Source organism: Callithrix jacchus, chromosome 1, assembly GCF_049354715.1.
Source record: "Callithrix jacchus isolate 240 chromosome 1, calJac240_pri, whole genome shotgun sequence".
Taxonomy (NCBI): Eukaryota; Metazoa; Chordata; class Mammalia; order Primates; family Cebidae; genus Callithrix; species Callithrix jacchus.
The window spans coordinates 189,991,946-190,008,127 of record NC_133502.1 but is presented as its reverse complement, the minus strand read 5'-3'; the positions used below and the strand labels follow the sequence as shown (position 1 = coordinate 190,008,127).

The 16,182-nt window shown below is 44.4% G+C and overlaps 1 protein-coding gene across 5 annotated transcripts in view; it reads left to right on the top strand.

Moving 5' to 3' along the window:
• The window catches only part of MEI1 (meiotic double-stranded break formation protein 1), a 93,557-nt gene that overhangs the window by 55,676 nt on the left and 21,699 nt on the right, over nucleotides 1–16,182 (top strand). For 4 of the 5 annotated variants that reach the window (XM_035266065.3, XM_035266067.3, XM_054245011.2 and 1 more), the window contains 3 exons: nucleotides 1,204–1,351; nucleotides 9,596–9,871; nucleotides 15,639–15,816. In XM_035266065.3, coding sequence (XP_035121956.1) covers nucleotides 1,204–1,351; nucleotides 9,596–9,871; nucleotides 15,639–15,816 — 602 coding nt within the window. The remainder of the gene's footprint in view (nucleotides 1–1,203; nucleotides 1,352–9,595; nucleotides 9,872–15,638; nucleotides 15,817–16,182) is intronic. The other variant, XM_035266063.3, reaches the window with a different exon arrangement.

Genomic DNA, 16,182 nt, shown 5'->3' with positions numbered 1-16,182 from the left:
CCTTTTGGCTGTTGTGAATAGTGCTATTGTGAGTATCTGTGTACATGTATTTGTTAGAGTACTGTCTTCAATTCTTTTTGGGTATATTCTCTTTTTTTTTTTCTTTTTTTTCTGTGAGAAAACACTTTTTGGGTATATTCTCAATCCTCTCACCTGGCCTCCCCAAATGCTGACATTACAGGCATCAGCCACTGCACCTGGCCTCCTGTTTGCTGTCTTTTTACTTTCTTTTATTTCTTTCTTCCTTTCCTATCCTGTCCTATTCTGGCCTTTCCCTTTTTTCCTTCCTTTCTCTCACCTCAGCTCCTCTTTTTTCCCCTCCCCTCCCCTCCCTTCCCTTCCCTTCCCGACTCTACTCTCCCTTTTTCCTTACCTTCCCCTTTTTCTTTCTTTGCTTTTCCTTTCAGATCTTGCTCTGTAACCCAGGCTTAAATGCAGTAGCACAATTATGGCTCACTGCAACCTCAACTTCCTGGGCTCCAGTGATCCTCCTACCTCAGCCTCCCTAGTAGCTGGGACTATAGGTATGCATCACCACAACCAGTTTATTATTATTATTATTTTCATAGAGATGAGGTATCACTATGCTGCCTAGGCTAGTCTCAAACTCCTGGCCTTAAGCAGCTCTCCCATCTCAGCCTTCCAGAGTGCTGGGACTCTAGGCATAAGCCATCACACCTGGCCCTTTTCACTTTCTTAGTGGTATCCTTTGAAGTACAAATGTTTTTAATTTTGATGACCTCTAATTTACCTATTTTTTCTTTAGTCATTTATGTTTTTGTTATTATATCTACTAAACACACTACTGTTTAATGATAAATATTGGCCAAACACACCACTGTTTAATGATAAATACAAGAAAAGAGGGGTGGAGCAGCTGCCAAAGCATGGCTTTCTGAACCCCAGCAGTAGCACCCTTCTCTTTAACAGTGCTGGTCCAGCTGGCAGATAGCTTACCTCCCAAGTGTGGATGGGGAGTATTTGGCCTCTAACTGAGCTTTGCACAAGGCATAGAACAATGTGATGTATATATGTGGCAATGCTTTGTAAGTATGTATAGCACACTATTTGTGTAAGATGTCATTAGGCTGTGGGCATGCTGGGGCAGGACAGTGGGCTGACGAAGGATGTGCCAGGTGGGACAGAAGGTTCTAGTGGCCTGCCAGCTCTGTCTTTCTCACTCAGGCTTTTCTTGGTTGACAGGTTTGTCTCAGAGGCAGACTTATTTGAGGCTGTGCAAAGCTTCCTCCTGTCTCTGCAGGACCAGGGCGAGTGCCCCCCACTGGCAGTCTTCAAAGCCTCCATCTATGTGCTTGCAGTCTGCCAGGACAAAGACAGTGTACTACATGAGGTATGGACCACAATGCTTGGGCTCCTCCTCCTCCTATACCTCTTTACTAGTGTTCCCTGGGAGACCATGATGATGATAGGTGTATAGACAAGTGGGTGGTAGAGAGAGACAAAGTGGAGATGTTGGGATAGTAGAGAGGAGACACAGATAGAGCCTGTATAATTTACCTAATTCTCTCAGCAGTCCTGGGAGGCAGAGATTATTGTTTACATTCTACAGAAAAGAAAATCAAGTCCGAAGTTCAAGAAACTTTCTCTAGGTCACACAGTTAATTGATGGGGGAGTCAGGACTCCAGCTCAGACTTGACTGACTCCTAAGGCTCATTCTTTGGTACCACCTCTGGTTGGTTATAGGAGCAGAGAGATCTGAGGTATTGTTATTTCCTTCTGGTAACAGTTTATCAAAGAAAGTAGATTTATGGGACCCAGATCATTGTTAATAAGGCTATTGGATCACTTTCATGGTGGTTATGTGTGGGCAAGTTTTCTCTCTCCAGCTTCTTTATGAACTCCTGGGATCAAGGACCATGTCTGATTCATCACTGAACCTCTCACCTATTTCATAGAATATTGCTTCTATTCCTTAGGGTGGACTCTTCAGCCTAAACCTAAAGATACTCTTCCTTTATTGACTATTAATTTTGCCTCTTTTTGATTACTGTTTTTTTGTTTTTGTTTTGAGACCGAGTTTTGCTCTGTCACCCAGGCTGGAATACCCAGGCTGGAGTGCAGTGACACAATATCGGTTCACTGCAACCTCCACCTCCCAGGTTCAAGAGATTCTCCTGCCTCAGCCTCCTGAGTAGCTGGGACTACAGGTGTGTGCCACCACACCTGGCTAACTTTTTGTATTTTTATTAGGGACAGGGTTTCACTGTGTTAGCTAGGGTTGTCTCGATCCCCTGATCTCGTGATCAGTGCTAGGATTACAGGTGTGAGCCACTGTGCCTGGCCTCTTTTTGATTACTGTTGAGGCAAATTTGCTGCATGTAGACCTTGTTTAATTTGAATGGAAACAGAAAGGTATAATGAAAGTGAATGGGCTTTCAAGGAAAATGTACTTGGGTACAGAATGTCCTGTTGTCTCTCTCTGTGTTAGTAGCAGCCACTGGTGAGCATTGCCTTGACCCACTAAGTCATTGGGGATTACAAAACAATAATATTCTAGGTCTGTCATTCTCTCTTTGTTTATTAACTTAAATACTTGTATAAAAGGAAACATCCTCTCATTAACTATTCAGTTACTCTGAAGGATTAGATTACATAGGAAACATAGGTTAAATGCTTGATTCTCTTCCTTTGGTTATCAGTTTTCAAAAACATGAGTTTGTTGTGTAGCAACCTCCAAAGATGACCAAATATTATTACTTTTTAAAATTTTTAATTATTTGTAGGGACAGGATCTTACTATGTTGCCTAGGCTAGTCTTGAACTTATGGCCTCAAACCATCCTCCTGCCTTGGCCTCCCAAAGTCTTGGTATTACAGGTGTGAGCCACCATGCCTAGCTAGAGTTTTTAAAACTATCATGATTAGCTCATGAGTTTAAAATGTTTGATAAGTTTTAATCTGATACACTTAGTTTATTATTAGTATTATTTTCGAAACAGGGTCTCACTTTGTCACCGAGGCTGGAGTGCCGTCATGTAATCATGGCTCACCACAGCCTCACCCTCCTGGGCTCAAGTGATCCTCCTATCTCAGCTTCTTGAGTAGCTGGGAACATAGGTGCATGCTACCACACCAGGCTAATTTTTTTTTTTTTTTTTTTGAAATAGAGTTTTGCTCTTATTGCCTAGGCTGGAGTGCAATGGCGCAAACTTGGCTCACCGCAACCTCCGCCTCCTGGGTTAAAACTATTCTCCTGCCTCAGCCTCCCGAGTAGCTGGAATTACAGGCATGCACCACCATGCCTAGCTAATTTTTGGTATTTTTTTTTTTTTTTTTTTTGAGACGGAGTTTCGTCCTTGTTACCCAGGCTAGAGTGCAATGGCACGATCTCGGCTCACCACAACATCCACCTCCTGGGTTCAGGCAATTCTCTTGCCTCAGCCTCTCGAGTAGCTGGGATTACAGGCACGTGCCGCCATGCCCAGCTAATTTTTTGTATTTTTAGTAGAGACGGGGTTTCACCATGTTGATCAGGATGGTCTCGATCTCTTGACCTCGTGATCCACCCGCCTCGGCCTCCCAAAGTGCTGGGATTACAGGCATGAGCCACCGCGCCTGGCCAATTTTTGGTATTTTTAGTAGAGACGGGGTTTCTTTATGTTGGCCAGGCTGGTCTTGAACTCCTGATCTCGTGATCCGCATGCCTCAGCCTTTCAAAGTGCTGGGATTACAGGTGTGAGCCACTATGCCTGGCCGCACCAGGATAATTAAAAAAAAAAAAAAATGTGTAGAAATGGGGTCTTCAATTGTTGCCCAGGCTGGTGTTAAACTCCTGGCCATCATTCTTTTATGACTCAAATTGTCCTATCTTTGGCCAATGGGAGGCTTCTAAGTCCTTTTCATACATCTCTAGTAGTATTTGATAAAGTTTGGGCTTTCTAGTGTAACAAGATCCTTCAGGCTTGTTGCATACATTTCCCACTTTCTTATTCTCTCTTGAACTTACCCCAGTTAGACTTTCACCCCCAGTTATCCCTGAAAGTGTACTTGCCAAAGTCACCCATAAATAGCACATGGCTAGAACCAGTTGGCAAAATTTAGTCATCATCTTACTTGACTTATCAACATCTCTTTTCTTTGAATCACTGCCTTTACTTGGCACATAGAATGTCATATATTCATGGTTTTTCTCCTGCTTCTCTGGTGGATTTACTTCAATGTCCTTTGCTAATTCTCCTTTATTTCCCTGACCTCTAAATGTAGTGCCTCAGGGTTCTGTCTTTGACTGCTTTTCTTTTCTATCTAAATTTATTGATTTCATGCAATCTAGTTTAAAGAAGTCACCCTGGCTGCCAGGACAAAGACCACAGGGGTGTAAGAGTAGAAGTGAATAAACTAATTAGGAGGCTCCAGCAATAAGGTAGGCAAGAGATAGCAGAGGATGTAGCAGAAAGTCAGCTTCAGATATACTTTGAAGGTAGAGTCACAGGATTTCTTGATGGATCAGATTTGAGGTATGAGCATAAAAGTGAATAAAATGATATCTCCATATATTTTGCTTCTGAGGGTGAGGGGCCAAAGAATTGTTGAATTGAAACACTAGAGGCAGTGAGCTGGAAAGACAGGTGGGCAAGGTGGTGGGATGCTTGACATTGGGATTATTGTGGAGGATGCAGTTACTGGTGAAGTCTGGGGGCATGACCGTGGGCATGAATGGCTGAGGCAGGTGAAGGTAATTAGAAGGGAAGAAGTTGGAGAATTTAGAGGCCAAGATTTTGGAACTAGGAAGGTAGGGGAGAAAAATATCTCCACTTGAGAGATTGCAGGCAAAACAAGTCTATGGAAAACAATCAAAGCAACAAGGAGAAAGGAATTTTCAGAGCAGAAGTTTAGAACATAGAGAATTGGCTGATAACTGTGAGTGAGTTCTAGAGGGCACAGTGGAACATTGTGGGGAGCTGGGTAAGAATGGGAGACAGAGGCCCGGCGCAGTGGCTCACGCCCATAATCCCAGCACTTTGGGAGGCCGAGGTGGGTGGATCACCTTAGGTTGGGAGTTAGAGACCAGCCTGAGCAACATGGAGAAACCCTGTCTCTACTAAAAATACAAAAAAAAAAAAAAATTTAGCCAGGCATGGAGGCAGAGGTTGCAGTGAGCCAGTATGGTGCCATTACACTTCAGCCTGGGCAACAAGAGTCAGACTGTCACAGACAGATAGACAGACAGACACACACACACACACACACACACACACACACAGAGAGAGAGAGAATGGGAGATAGAAACAGAAAAGTATATGCCCTGAGCCACATGGGGATGATGCTGGGCTTCCTGAGGTAACTGATGTAAACAGAGAAAAGGGCATAATAGGAATAGTCCCATGGCTTTGAGAATATAGCAAGGCTGGATTTTGGGGGCCCCTTTTTCACATCTGCTGGTGATGGTATGGAAGCTAGGAAGGTAGCTCATGGGGCCCCAGGCTTGTCCTCTGAGGCAGGAATCCATAAATGACATATTATACATATATGTTTAAAAATTTTGTATAGATTGGGCATGGTGGCTCATGCCTTTAATCCCAGCACTTTGGGAGGCTGAGGTGGGAGGATCACTTGAGCCCAGGAATTCAAGACTAGCCTGGGCAAAATGGTGAAACCACATTGCTACAGAAAATTTTAAAAAACTGACCAGGCAGGCTGGGCATGGTGGCTTATGCCTGTAATCCCAGCACTTTGGGAGGTTGAGGCGGGCAGATCACCCGAGGTCAGGAGTTCAAGACCAGCCTGGCTAACATGGTGAAACCCCGTCTCTTAAAAAAAAAAAAAAAATTGACCAGGCATGGTGGTGCACATCTGTGGTCCCAGCTACTGGGAAGGCTGAGGTGGGAGGATTACTTGAGCCCAAGAGGTCGAGGCTGCAGTGAGCCATGTTCATACCACTGCACTCCAGCCTGGGTGGCAGAGTAAGACCTTGTCTCAAAAAATAAAATAAAATTTAATATGAATATATAAAGGGCAATGGGACTGCCTAGGCAGGGTAGTGCTGCAAGGGACACCTTCAGGAGGCTCGCAGACCTCTTCCCCATAAAATTTGCCTGCTAGCTCCCAGGATATTCCTTTACTTTTGCTCTGATGTCACCTTCTCCATGTGGTATCTTCTATGAGAAGGCTTCCTTGGTGCCATTTACCTGTGAATGCCCTTTGTGTAGAAGCAGGGTGACCTTGTATACATGCATTGCACAGAAAGGTAGGACTCCTGGGTCCACATTCTGGTTCTGTTGCTCATAGTATGGGCCTTCCTAGAGAGGTCTTCTTCCCTTTCTGGGCCTTGGACAGAGTTATCTCTGAGATCCTTTCTGACTCTCATGGTCTTTAAGCCTTTGTGGAAGGAGTGGAGGAGATACACACTGAGGTATGTGTCTGAAGATCCCCAATAGCCAGCGTGTGGATGTCTCTGTGGGGATGGACATTTCAGAGTGTCACCCTCTACTTATGCCTGGAAGCTCCTCCTTTTCAGCAACTTCATTCCAGTTTGATCAGCATTTCCTAAGCTGTTGAACACAACTCAATGCCCATGGTTTTTTATTTGCTTCTCAACATTTCAGCAACTCACTCAATTGGATTGACCACTTGACATGAGCTAGGTATCATGTGGGGCCCTGTCAGGTGTGAAATGAATCAAACAAGTTCCCTGCCCTCAGAGAACACAAGTTTGTCAGGGGAGACAAAAAGGTCTCCTATGGGGCAGGTGGCTATAGTAATGAGTACTCTCCTGGAGCTGGAGGACTGGCCAAGAACCAGCAAAGCACAAAGGGAGAGATTGTGTCAGATTATATAGCATCAGGAGAGGCTTTGTGGAGAGATGGAAGAGGTGAAGGAAGAACTTTGAAGGTGACAGTAGAGTATGATTTAATGTACAGAAGTGGGAAGATGCCCAGTCTATCAATTCAAGGAAGCCTAGTTTAATGTACCTTAGCTAAGTCATATGGGAGGTATAATGGAGAGGAGCTGAAAAGGTAGACTTAAGTCTTTATTAACATGCTTGAAAATGAAATTAGGCTGGCCATGGTGGCTCACGCCTGTAATTCTAGAAATTTGGCAGGCTGAGGTAGGCAGATTGACTGAGCTTAAGAGTTCAAGACCAGCCTGACCAACATGGTGAAACCCTGTCTCTACTAAAATACAATAAATTAGCCAGGTGTGGCAGTGTATGACTGTAGTCCTAGCTATTCTGGAGGCTGAGGCAGGAAAATTGCTTGAATGTGGGAGGCTGAGATTGTACTGAGCCAAGATTGTGCCACTGCACTCCAGCCTGGGCGACAGTGAGACTCTGTCTCCAAAAAAAAAAAAAAATGAAATTAAGGGAACAATTTCATTTACAATAGCATCAAGAAATTAAATTCTTGGAAATGAAACAAAAATAGTACAAGGACTTTGTATTCAGTTCTTGCATTATTATAGAGAACTACCTGAGACAGTAATTTATAAAGAAAAGACATTTACTTGACTCAGTTTCACAGTCTGTACAGGAAGCATGGCTGAGGAGGTCTCAGGAATCTTGCAATCGTGGAAGGCAAGGGGGAAGTAGGCATGTCTTATGTGGCTGGAGAAGGAGGAATAGAGTGAAGGAAGAGGTGCTACACACTTTTAAACAACCAGAGCTCATGAGAATTCACTCATTATTACCAGAGCAGAAGGGGAAAATCCACCCCCATGATTGAATTACCTCCCACCAGGCTCCTCCTCTAACATTGAGGATTATGATTTGGACATGAGATTTGAGGAGGGACACAAATTTAAATCGAATTTAAATCGAAATTTAAATCAAATCAACTTACATAGTGAAAAATTCAAAACATTACTGTTTCTCTTTAATTTTTTTTTAAAAATTAAAAATCTAAATTAACAGACTGTATTCATAAATTGGAAGACTTAATAGTGTTAAGATGGCAGCGCTCTCCAACTTGATCGATAGATTCAATGCAATCTGTATCAAAATCCTAGCTCTACTTTTTTGCAAATATGAACAAACTGAACCTAAAATTCATATGGAAATGCAAAATAGTCAAGAAATCTTGAAAAAGAAAAACAAAATTGGAAGACTCAGACCTTTTTTTATTTTGAAACTTACCAAAAAACTATAGTAATCAGGATAGTGTGGTACTGACGTAAGAGCAGACGTATAGATCAATGGAATAGAATTGAAAGTCCAGAATAATTCCATATATTTATAGTCAATTAATTTTTATGAGGGTGCCAAGATAATTCAATGGGGGGAGATTGGTCTTTTCAGCAGATTTCCAGGAATAACTGGATATACACATGCAAAAGAATGAAGTTGGACTCTTAACTCATACTGTACACAAAAATGAACTCACAATGAATGAAAGACCTAAATGAGCCAAACTGTAAAACTCATATAATAGCATACTAAGGAATTTTTCTTTTTTTTGAAATGGAGTCTTGCTCTGTTGCCCAGACTGGAGTGCAACAGCACGATCTTAGCTCACTGCAACCTCTGTCTCCCAGGTTCAAGCAATTTTCCTGCCTCAGTCTCCAGAGTAGCCGGGATTACAAGTGCGCCACAATGCCCTGCTAGGTTTTGTATTTTTAGTAGAGATGGGGTTTCACCATGTTGGCCAGGCTGGTCTTAAACTCCTGACCTCAGGTTATCCACCCGCCATGGCCTCCCAAAGTGCTGAGATTATAGGTGTGAGCCACCATGCCCAGGTTTTTTTTTTTTTGAGATGGAGTTTCACTCTTGTTGCCCAGACTAGAGTGCAATGGCGTTACCTCGGCTAACCACAACCTTACCTCCTGGGTTCAAGCAATTCTCCTTCCTTGGCCTCCTGAGTAGCTGAGATTACAGGCATGCGCCATTATGCCCAGCTAGTTTTGTATTTTTGATAGAGATAGGGTTTCTCCCTATTGGTCAGGCTGGTATCGAACTCATGACCTGATGTGATCTAGCAGCCTCAACCTCCCAGTGCTGGGATTACAGGCATGAATCACTGCTCCCAGCCTTGTACTAAGGAATTTGAACATTGTTATATGTGCAACGGGAAGAGGTAGATTTGTGAGAAGTAAGAAATTATTCAGCATATCTCTCCTTCACCTTTTCTGTGCCAGGCTCTATGGTAATTGCACAGATTAATCTGCCACAGTCCTTACCCTCAAGCAGCTTTCAGCCTAGGTGGGAGGTAGACATGCACACTGACAATTACCACCCACTGTGGTACCATCATCAGGCTGGGTTTCTTGACCTCGGCACTATTAACATTTTGCACCAGATTATTTTTTGTATGTGTGATAGGCTTTCCTGGCATTATAGGATATTAGCAGCATCCCTGCTCTCTCCCCACTAGATGCCAGTAGCAGTCCCCCCAGTCAAGACAGTAAAAAATATCTCTAGACTTTACCAAATGTCCCGTGGGAGCAAAATCACCCCTAGTTGAGAACTTCTGTTATAAGGTAAGTTCAGTGGTATTTTCTCACTAGAGTGCCTTGGGATGAGCCAGCCAAGGTGTCCTGGAATACTGAAATGCCAGTACATTTTTCCTAGTCATGTCTTGCCCATGTTGGGGTCTCTTGGGTCCTCTGCAAGGTGCATTAACTCCTTTCTTTCTTTTGCCTCCAGACTATGGTCAGTGCAATCAGAAAATTCCTAGAGGGCATCCCAGACCTGCAGCTAGTCTACACCCACCATCCACTCCTGCTTAGGTTCTTTCTGTTGTATCCAGAGCTCATGAGTAGGTTTGGGCACCGTGTCCTGGAACTTTGGTTCTCCTGGGAAGAGAGCAGCTATGAGGAACTTGATGATGTCACCTCTGCTGGGCAGCCCACCCTTCCTACCAGCTTAGCAGTCCTGTTCCAGTTGCTCAGAAGCATCCCCAGCATCCTGCTCATCTTGCTGGTAGGCGACCACTCATTCATTTCTACATTCAGGAATGGACCTTCAGGCACTGTGGCTCATGCCTCTAATCCCAGCACTTTGGGAGGCCAAAGTGGGCGGATCACCAGGTCAAGAGATTGAAACCATCCTGCCAACATGGTGAAACCCTGTCTCTACTAAAATGCAAAAATTAGCCGGGCATGGTGGCACGCACCTGTAGTCCCAGCTACTCGGGAGGCTGAGGCAGGAGAATTGCTTGAACCCAGGAGACAGAGTTTGCAGTGAGTGGAGGTTACACCACTGCCTTCAAGCCTTGCCCTTGGTAACCAAACAAGACTCTTGTCTCAAAAAAAAAAAAAAAAAAAAATGGTGGGCCTTTTCTCTCTGGGTGCTGGTTTACTGAGGTCAAGGCACCCACAGCTGCTTTAGCCCACCTCTGGATTTATTACTGTCTCCATGTGAGTGGGGGGTCTCTTCTACTTACAGGTGCCTGGCTTCTATAAATCCATACTCTTCTCTAAGTCTAATGGAAGTCTAGGGCAGTGAGAGATGTGTGCCTCTCTTCCCCCTCGGGGATGACACTATAAAATGCAGATCTTAGTCACCATTTCCTCTCACCTCCCTATCATCTCTCAAGCAGATTCTGCTAACACAGGTTTAATGTCAAAGGAAGCTCCTGGGACATGTAGATGGAAAACTCTGATGGCAGAGGGACTCCTCTTTTTTTTACATGATAATATTACATGTGCAACATACTTGCTCAGTCATACCTAGAATTGACAGATGTCCTAATACTTTTTTTTTTTTCCTGGAGACAGAGTTTCTTTTATTTATTTATTTATTTTTCTGAGACAGAGTTTCGCTGTTGTTACCCAGGCTGGAGTGCAATGGCGTGATCTCGGCTCACCGCAACCTCCGCCTCCTGGGTTCAGACAATTCTCCTGCCTCAGCCTCCTGAATAGCTGGGATTACAGGCACGCGCCACCATGCCCAGCTAAGTTTTTGTATTTTTAGTAGAGACGGGGTTTCACCATGTTGACCAGGATGGTCTCGATCTCTTGACCTCGTGATCCACCCGCCTCAGCCTCCCAAAGTGCTGGGATTACAGGCCTGAGCCACCACGCCCGGCTGAGACAGAGTTTCATTCTGTCACCCAGGCTGGAGTGCAGTGGCATGATTTCGGCTCACTGCAACCTCCGTCTCTCCCCTTCATGCAGTTCTCCTGCCTCGGCCTCCTGAATAGCTAGAACTATAGGTGCACACCACCACACCCAGCTAATTTTTTATTTTTGTATTTTAGTAGAAATGGGGTTTCACCTCATTGCCCAGGCTGTCAATACTTTTTAATGAAGTAAGACATTACTGAAATTCCCATCAGTAATTAAATGGGTTAATTAGATTAGGTAAGGTAAACTGCCTCGTGTCTGCAATTTCCAACACACTGGATTTAACTCCACTTTTTTTCCTCCACTCAACAAAGCACATTGAACAACAAATTAGAGTAGCAGGGGACAGAGCTAAGATACTAGATTTTCTTCACCAGATGAAATATTTGGGGTCAGTTTCTCACACATAGTACTTATTATAAGGTTAGCTGAGAGAAAGGAGAAAAGACCCTAAGTTAGGCAAGCATGTTTTACTAACCTGCCGGGCTGCCCCGTAACAGTCAGAGGAGGCAGCCCTGAGCTTACAAAATGAGGGGTTTATATGGGGTGAGAAGGGCATAAGGGAATTTCAGGACTGAGATAATCTATCAGCTTGTAACAGGCAGAGAGATAGTTTGTTAACTTGTGACAAGCTTACAATACATCATCCTGTGACTTTTGTGGCAGCAGTTTTTAAAAAAGAACCCAGAATTTTACAGGTAGGTGTCAAACAGGAATTTATAAGTATGGATAGCAAACACTGGTTTTCCCTGTTCTCCCCCAAGCTGCCCAGATGGCTGTAATCAGGCTTTGCGTAATTGTAGCACATCTGGCAGGCTTGATGTGACACCCAGATAGGAGTTCAGAAATGCAGCCGCAGAGCAATCAGAGTAGGAGGAAGGGGTCAACTTGGACACAGGGGATTCTGAGGCAGCTTGTCCCTAACACCTATAAATATTTATGACCTGTTGAATTATAGGTACGGATAGATCTAAGTCTCTATTTCATCCCCCCAAAAAATAATGAATTCAGCTGGTTGTGGTGGCTCACATCTGTAATCCCAGCACTTTGGGAGGCTGAGGCAAGTGGATCACCTAAGGTCAGGAGTTCGAGACCAGCCTGGCAAACATGGTGAAACCCCATCTCTACTCAAAATACAAAAATTAGCCGGGTGTAGTGGTGCACGCCTGTAATCCCAGGTATTCGGGAAGCCAGGGCAGGAGAATCACTTGAACTCAGGAGGTGGAGGTTGCAGTGAGCTGAGATCATGCCACTACACTCCAACCTGGGCAACAGAGTGAGACTTCATCTGAAACAAACAAACAAAAAACAACAAATTTAGGTCCTCTGATATACTTAGGGATAGTAGTGACAATACAGTCATGCATTGCTTAATGGGAATATGTTTTGAGAAAAACAGTGTTAGTTGATTTTTGTGATTGTGTCAACATCATGGAGTACACTTACACACATCTAGATGGTCTAGCCTACGACACACCTAGGCTATATGGGATGGCCTGATACTCCTAGGCTATAAATCTAAGTATTTAAAGAAGCAAACCAAACAAAGTGAATCTCAGGAGACCAAATCCTTAGAGTCTACGTCCCAGGGAAGCTGGAGTAGATGTCCCACCCTTTATCCTGGTGACTCAATCCTTGTCCTTGAATGTGCACCATTCTCATCACCTCTCCTTTCTGGAGGTGGGGGGGTCAGGGCAGAGAGGAGTCTTACACTAGAGCTTAACAGGAAGGAGTGGCCTTCAAGATGGGTTGCTGCATAGAGGACTAGGAAGATAGAGGCTAATCTGAACTTCAGTTTCCTCACAGAAAATGGACATAACATGAGGGTAGATGAGATACTATGTGGGAACACTCTTGGTTGCTTCACATAGTGGGCTGTCATTCACTAATCATTAACTCTGCCTCTGAACTAGAAAAAGTTCATCTCAGAGAAGCTAGTTGAATTGCCCAAGGTCATATAGTTAATAAGGGTCATGGACTAAGAGCCCAGTGTTAGTAAGTTTTTCACTAAATTAGATCCTAGAGACATCAATGGTAAAAAAGAAGAGCAAGGAACAACTTTGTTGTCTGTTTAGATATATAATTCTTACCATTTCTCCCCAGCTTCTAGACACAGGAGGGAAACAGAGTCTAAAAATATGTGTTGGGCTGGGCACAGTGGCTCACACCTGTAATCCCAGCACTTTGGGAGGTCAAGGCAGGTCGATATTGAGGTCAGGAGATCAAGACCATCCTGGATAACATGGTGAAACCCCATCTCTAGTAAAAATACAAAAAATTAGCGAGGTGTGGTGGTGAGTGCCTATAGTCCCAGCTACTCAGGAGGCTGAGGCATCAAGACACTTGAACCCAGGAGGCAGAGGTTGCAATGAGCTGACATTGCACCACTGCACTCCAGCTTTGGCAACAGAGCAAGACTCCATCTCAAAAAAAAAAAAAATTTTTTTTTAAATGTGTTGGTACTGGCCAGGCGCGGTGGCTCACGCCTATAATCCCAGCACTTTGGGAGGCCGAGGCAGGTGGATCACGAGGTCAAGAGATCGAGACTATCCTGGTCAACAAGGTGAAACCCCGTCTCTACTAAAAATACAAAAAATTAACTGGGCATGGTGGTGCGTGCCTGTAGTCCCAGCTACTCAGGAGGCTGAGGCAGGAGAATTGTCTGAACCCAGGAGGCGGAGGTTGCGGTGAGCCGAGATCGCACCATTGCACTCCAGACTGGGTAACAAGAGCAAAATTCCATCTCAAAGAAAAAAAAAAATTTGTTGGTACTAATTTCTGGTTTTGATAGGGGTAATTAACAGCTGAAAACAAAGCTATTAATTGCCACTCTTATTAATGGGTGGTCTTTCATATAGGTTGTTTAGTTGTGAAGGAAAAATGACATCACAGAAGCTCTATTTCCTCCTTGGCCAAGTCACCCTGGTCTGTCTAATCCCAGAGAGTTCTGGACAGCTCTGGAGAGCAGAGACTACAGATAAGGTCATGGTTTTGCCCAGAGCCTTCCTACTAACCCATAACGGTGGGGTCCACACATTCCTCTTCCTCCAGCATTCACCATAGCTACCCAAAGCTGAGTAGCCACTTTCCTTTTATTCCCTTAACATTCATTAACTCACATTTCTGAGGGACTAGTGGCAGTGGGGCAGTGATGTGTTGATGAAGGCGCAAGACCAGGAAACTGGTTTGAGCTTGGGTTCTGTGACCCTGGGCAAATCATGCCCCTCCCTTCCCACTGGGCTTCAGCTCATACTCTGTAAAGTAAAGGTATTGGAAAAAATTGTCTAGATTCTCTGTAGCCCTCCCATTCTGTGACCCTTTCCAGAGGTGTTTTCTAAGTCCTTACAAGGTGACGAAGATGAAGTAGACCTCATCCCCTCCCTTCATTAACTCACAGTGCAATAGAATTTACAACTTTATTACTTTCTTGATACGTAAACTGATTAACCTGCCCCAGTTTTCTCATTTGACACCTACCTGGAAGAGTTATTATAGAGATATAAATAATGTATAAACAAATATACAGCTATTGTATAAACAACTTAGTACCTGACATTATTAGGCCCTAACTGAGTGGTTGTTACTGATATTATAGTCATTTTTCCAGCAACTGTGGAGGCTTCTAAGAACCAAACGTAGACATCCCTGTGACCCCATCCCTCTCCTCCTGCCCAGTGATCAGCACACCTGGGTTTGTCTGGCCAGGTGCATTGTAGCCATATCTCTCTGTCAGGAGCTCTCCTCCCTGAAGAGGAAGTCTATGTGAACTTGGATTCATAGCACTCAGTCCAAACTGGCCCAGCACATTAGCCTGTCCAAAGGAATTGGCTTCTTTGAGCTGGGAGGTGCCAGGAGCTATCAGTAGGGTAGCCTCTGGTGTAGCTTCTGACTGGCTTTGTCTCTAACAGATGCTCATTAAAATAACTCTGAAAGCGAAATAAAAAGCAATGTCCTTCCCCAGTGGGGATGTGTGAGAAAAGAAAAAAAAATTTTTAAAAAGAAGATCAAGGAAAAAAAACAAAACAAAAAACAATGTCCTTTCACATCCTCCGAGCCTATGGCCTTTATAGCTTGGGGCAGAGATAGCCAGATGCCTTGGTAGAGAAAGGGCCTGACTTGGTTCTCACTTCCCTTTCTGTGCACTGAATCTGTCCTAATTTATACTCTTCTTGCCCAGTGACATCATCACTCTCTCCTCTTCTCCTTTAAGGCATACTCAGGTTCCCCGTCCTGAAAACAACCTCTTGACCCTAATCCGTCCATTTGCAAGAGGGAGGCATCCCAGAAAATAGAGCTTTGGACATGGAGCTGGGAGACCTGCATTCAAATTCTGTCTGTGCCACTGGCTTATGTGACCTTTAGCAAGTCATGTAATCTCACTGAGCCTCTGTTTTCTCCTGTCTGTGATGGATTTAATAGGGTAGATCTATTCTAAGGGGTGGTTGTGAGGTGTCAGTGCACCTAAAGAGCCTTTGATACATAACAGGTGCTTAGTAAGAGAGAAATTACCCAGTTTTTGTGACACTATCATTCTGGGCCCTTTTCCTGCTCCTCTATTCCTCATTGTCACTTTCCCCAACTGCAATACCCTCTGATCTCTGGCTTTCTTCTCTCCTGCTCAGGACCTAATCTATTCCAGCCCAGTGGACATAGCTCGCAAGGTACTGATTAGCCTGAGGACCTTCCTGAGGAAGAATGAGGATATCCAAGTGGGCGGTCTTATCCGAGGCCACTTCCTGCTGATCCTGCAGCGTCTGCTAGTGGAGCATGGGGCTTCCCCATCAGGAGGTCAGTCTGCAGGTACCGTGGGCACACTTTGACCTGAAAGTGTGGGCATCAGTCAAGAATGGGCATCTCTATCTTTGTTAGGTCTGTTCCAGGAGAAAGAACCAGGGTCTTACCTGAAAAAGAAGTCAGGTCATTGTGGCATCAAGCCAAACCTCACCTCCTTTCTCTCACTGCAGAGTGGGTGTACCACAAGCTTGGTTTGATGTGCAAATGTTTAACATGAATAGGTGTGTTTGATGTATGCGTGCATGTCCCTACCCTGTGTAGCATGTGCTCAGAGTTGTTTGTCACAAGAATGGCAGCCCCGCTGTGGGAAGAAGAAAGTGGGAAGTCTGGAGGAAGCTGGAGGTAGCAGCAGTCTGGAGGGTCTGGGGAGGG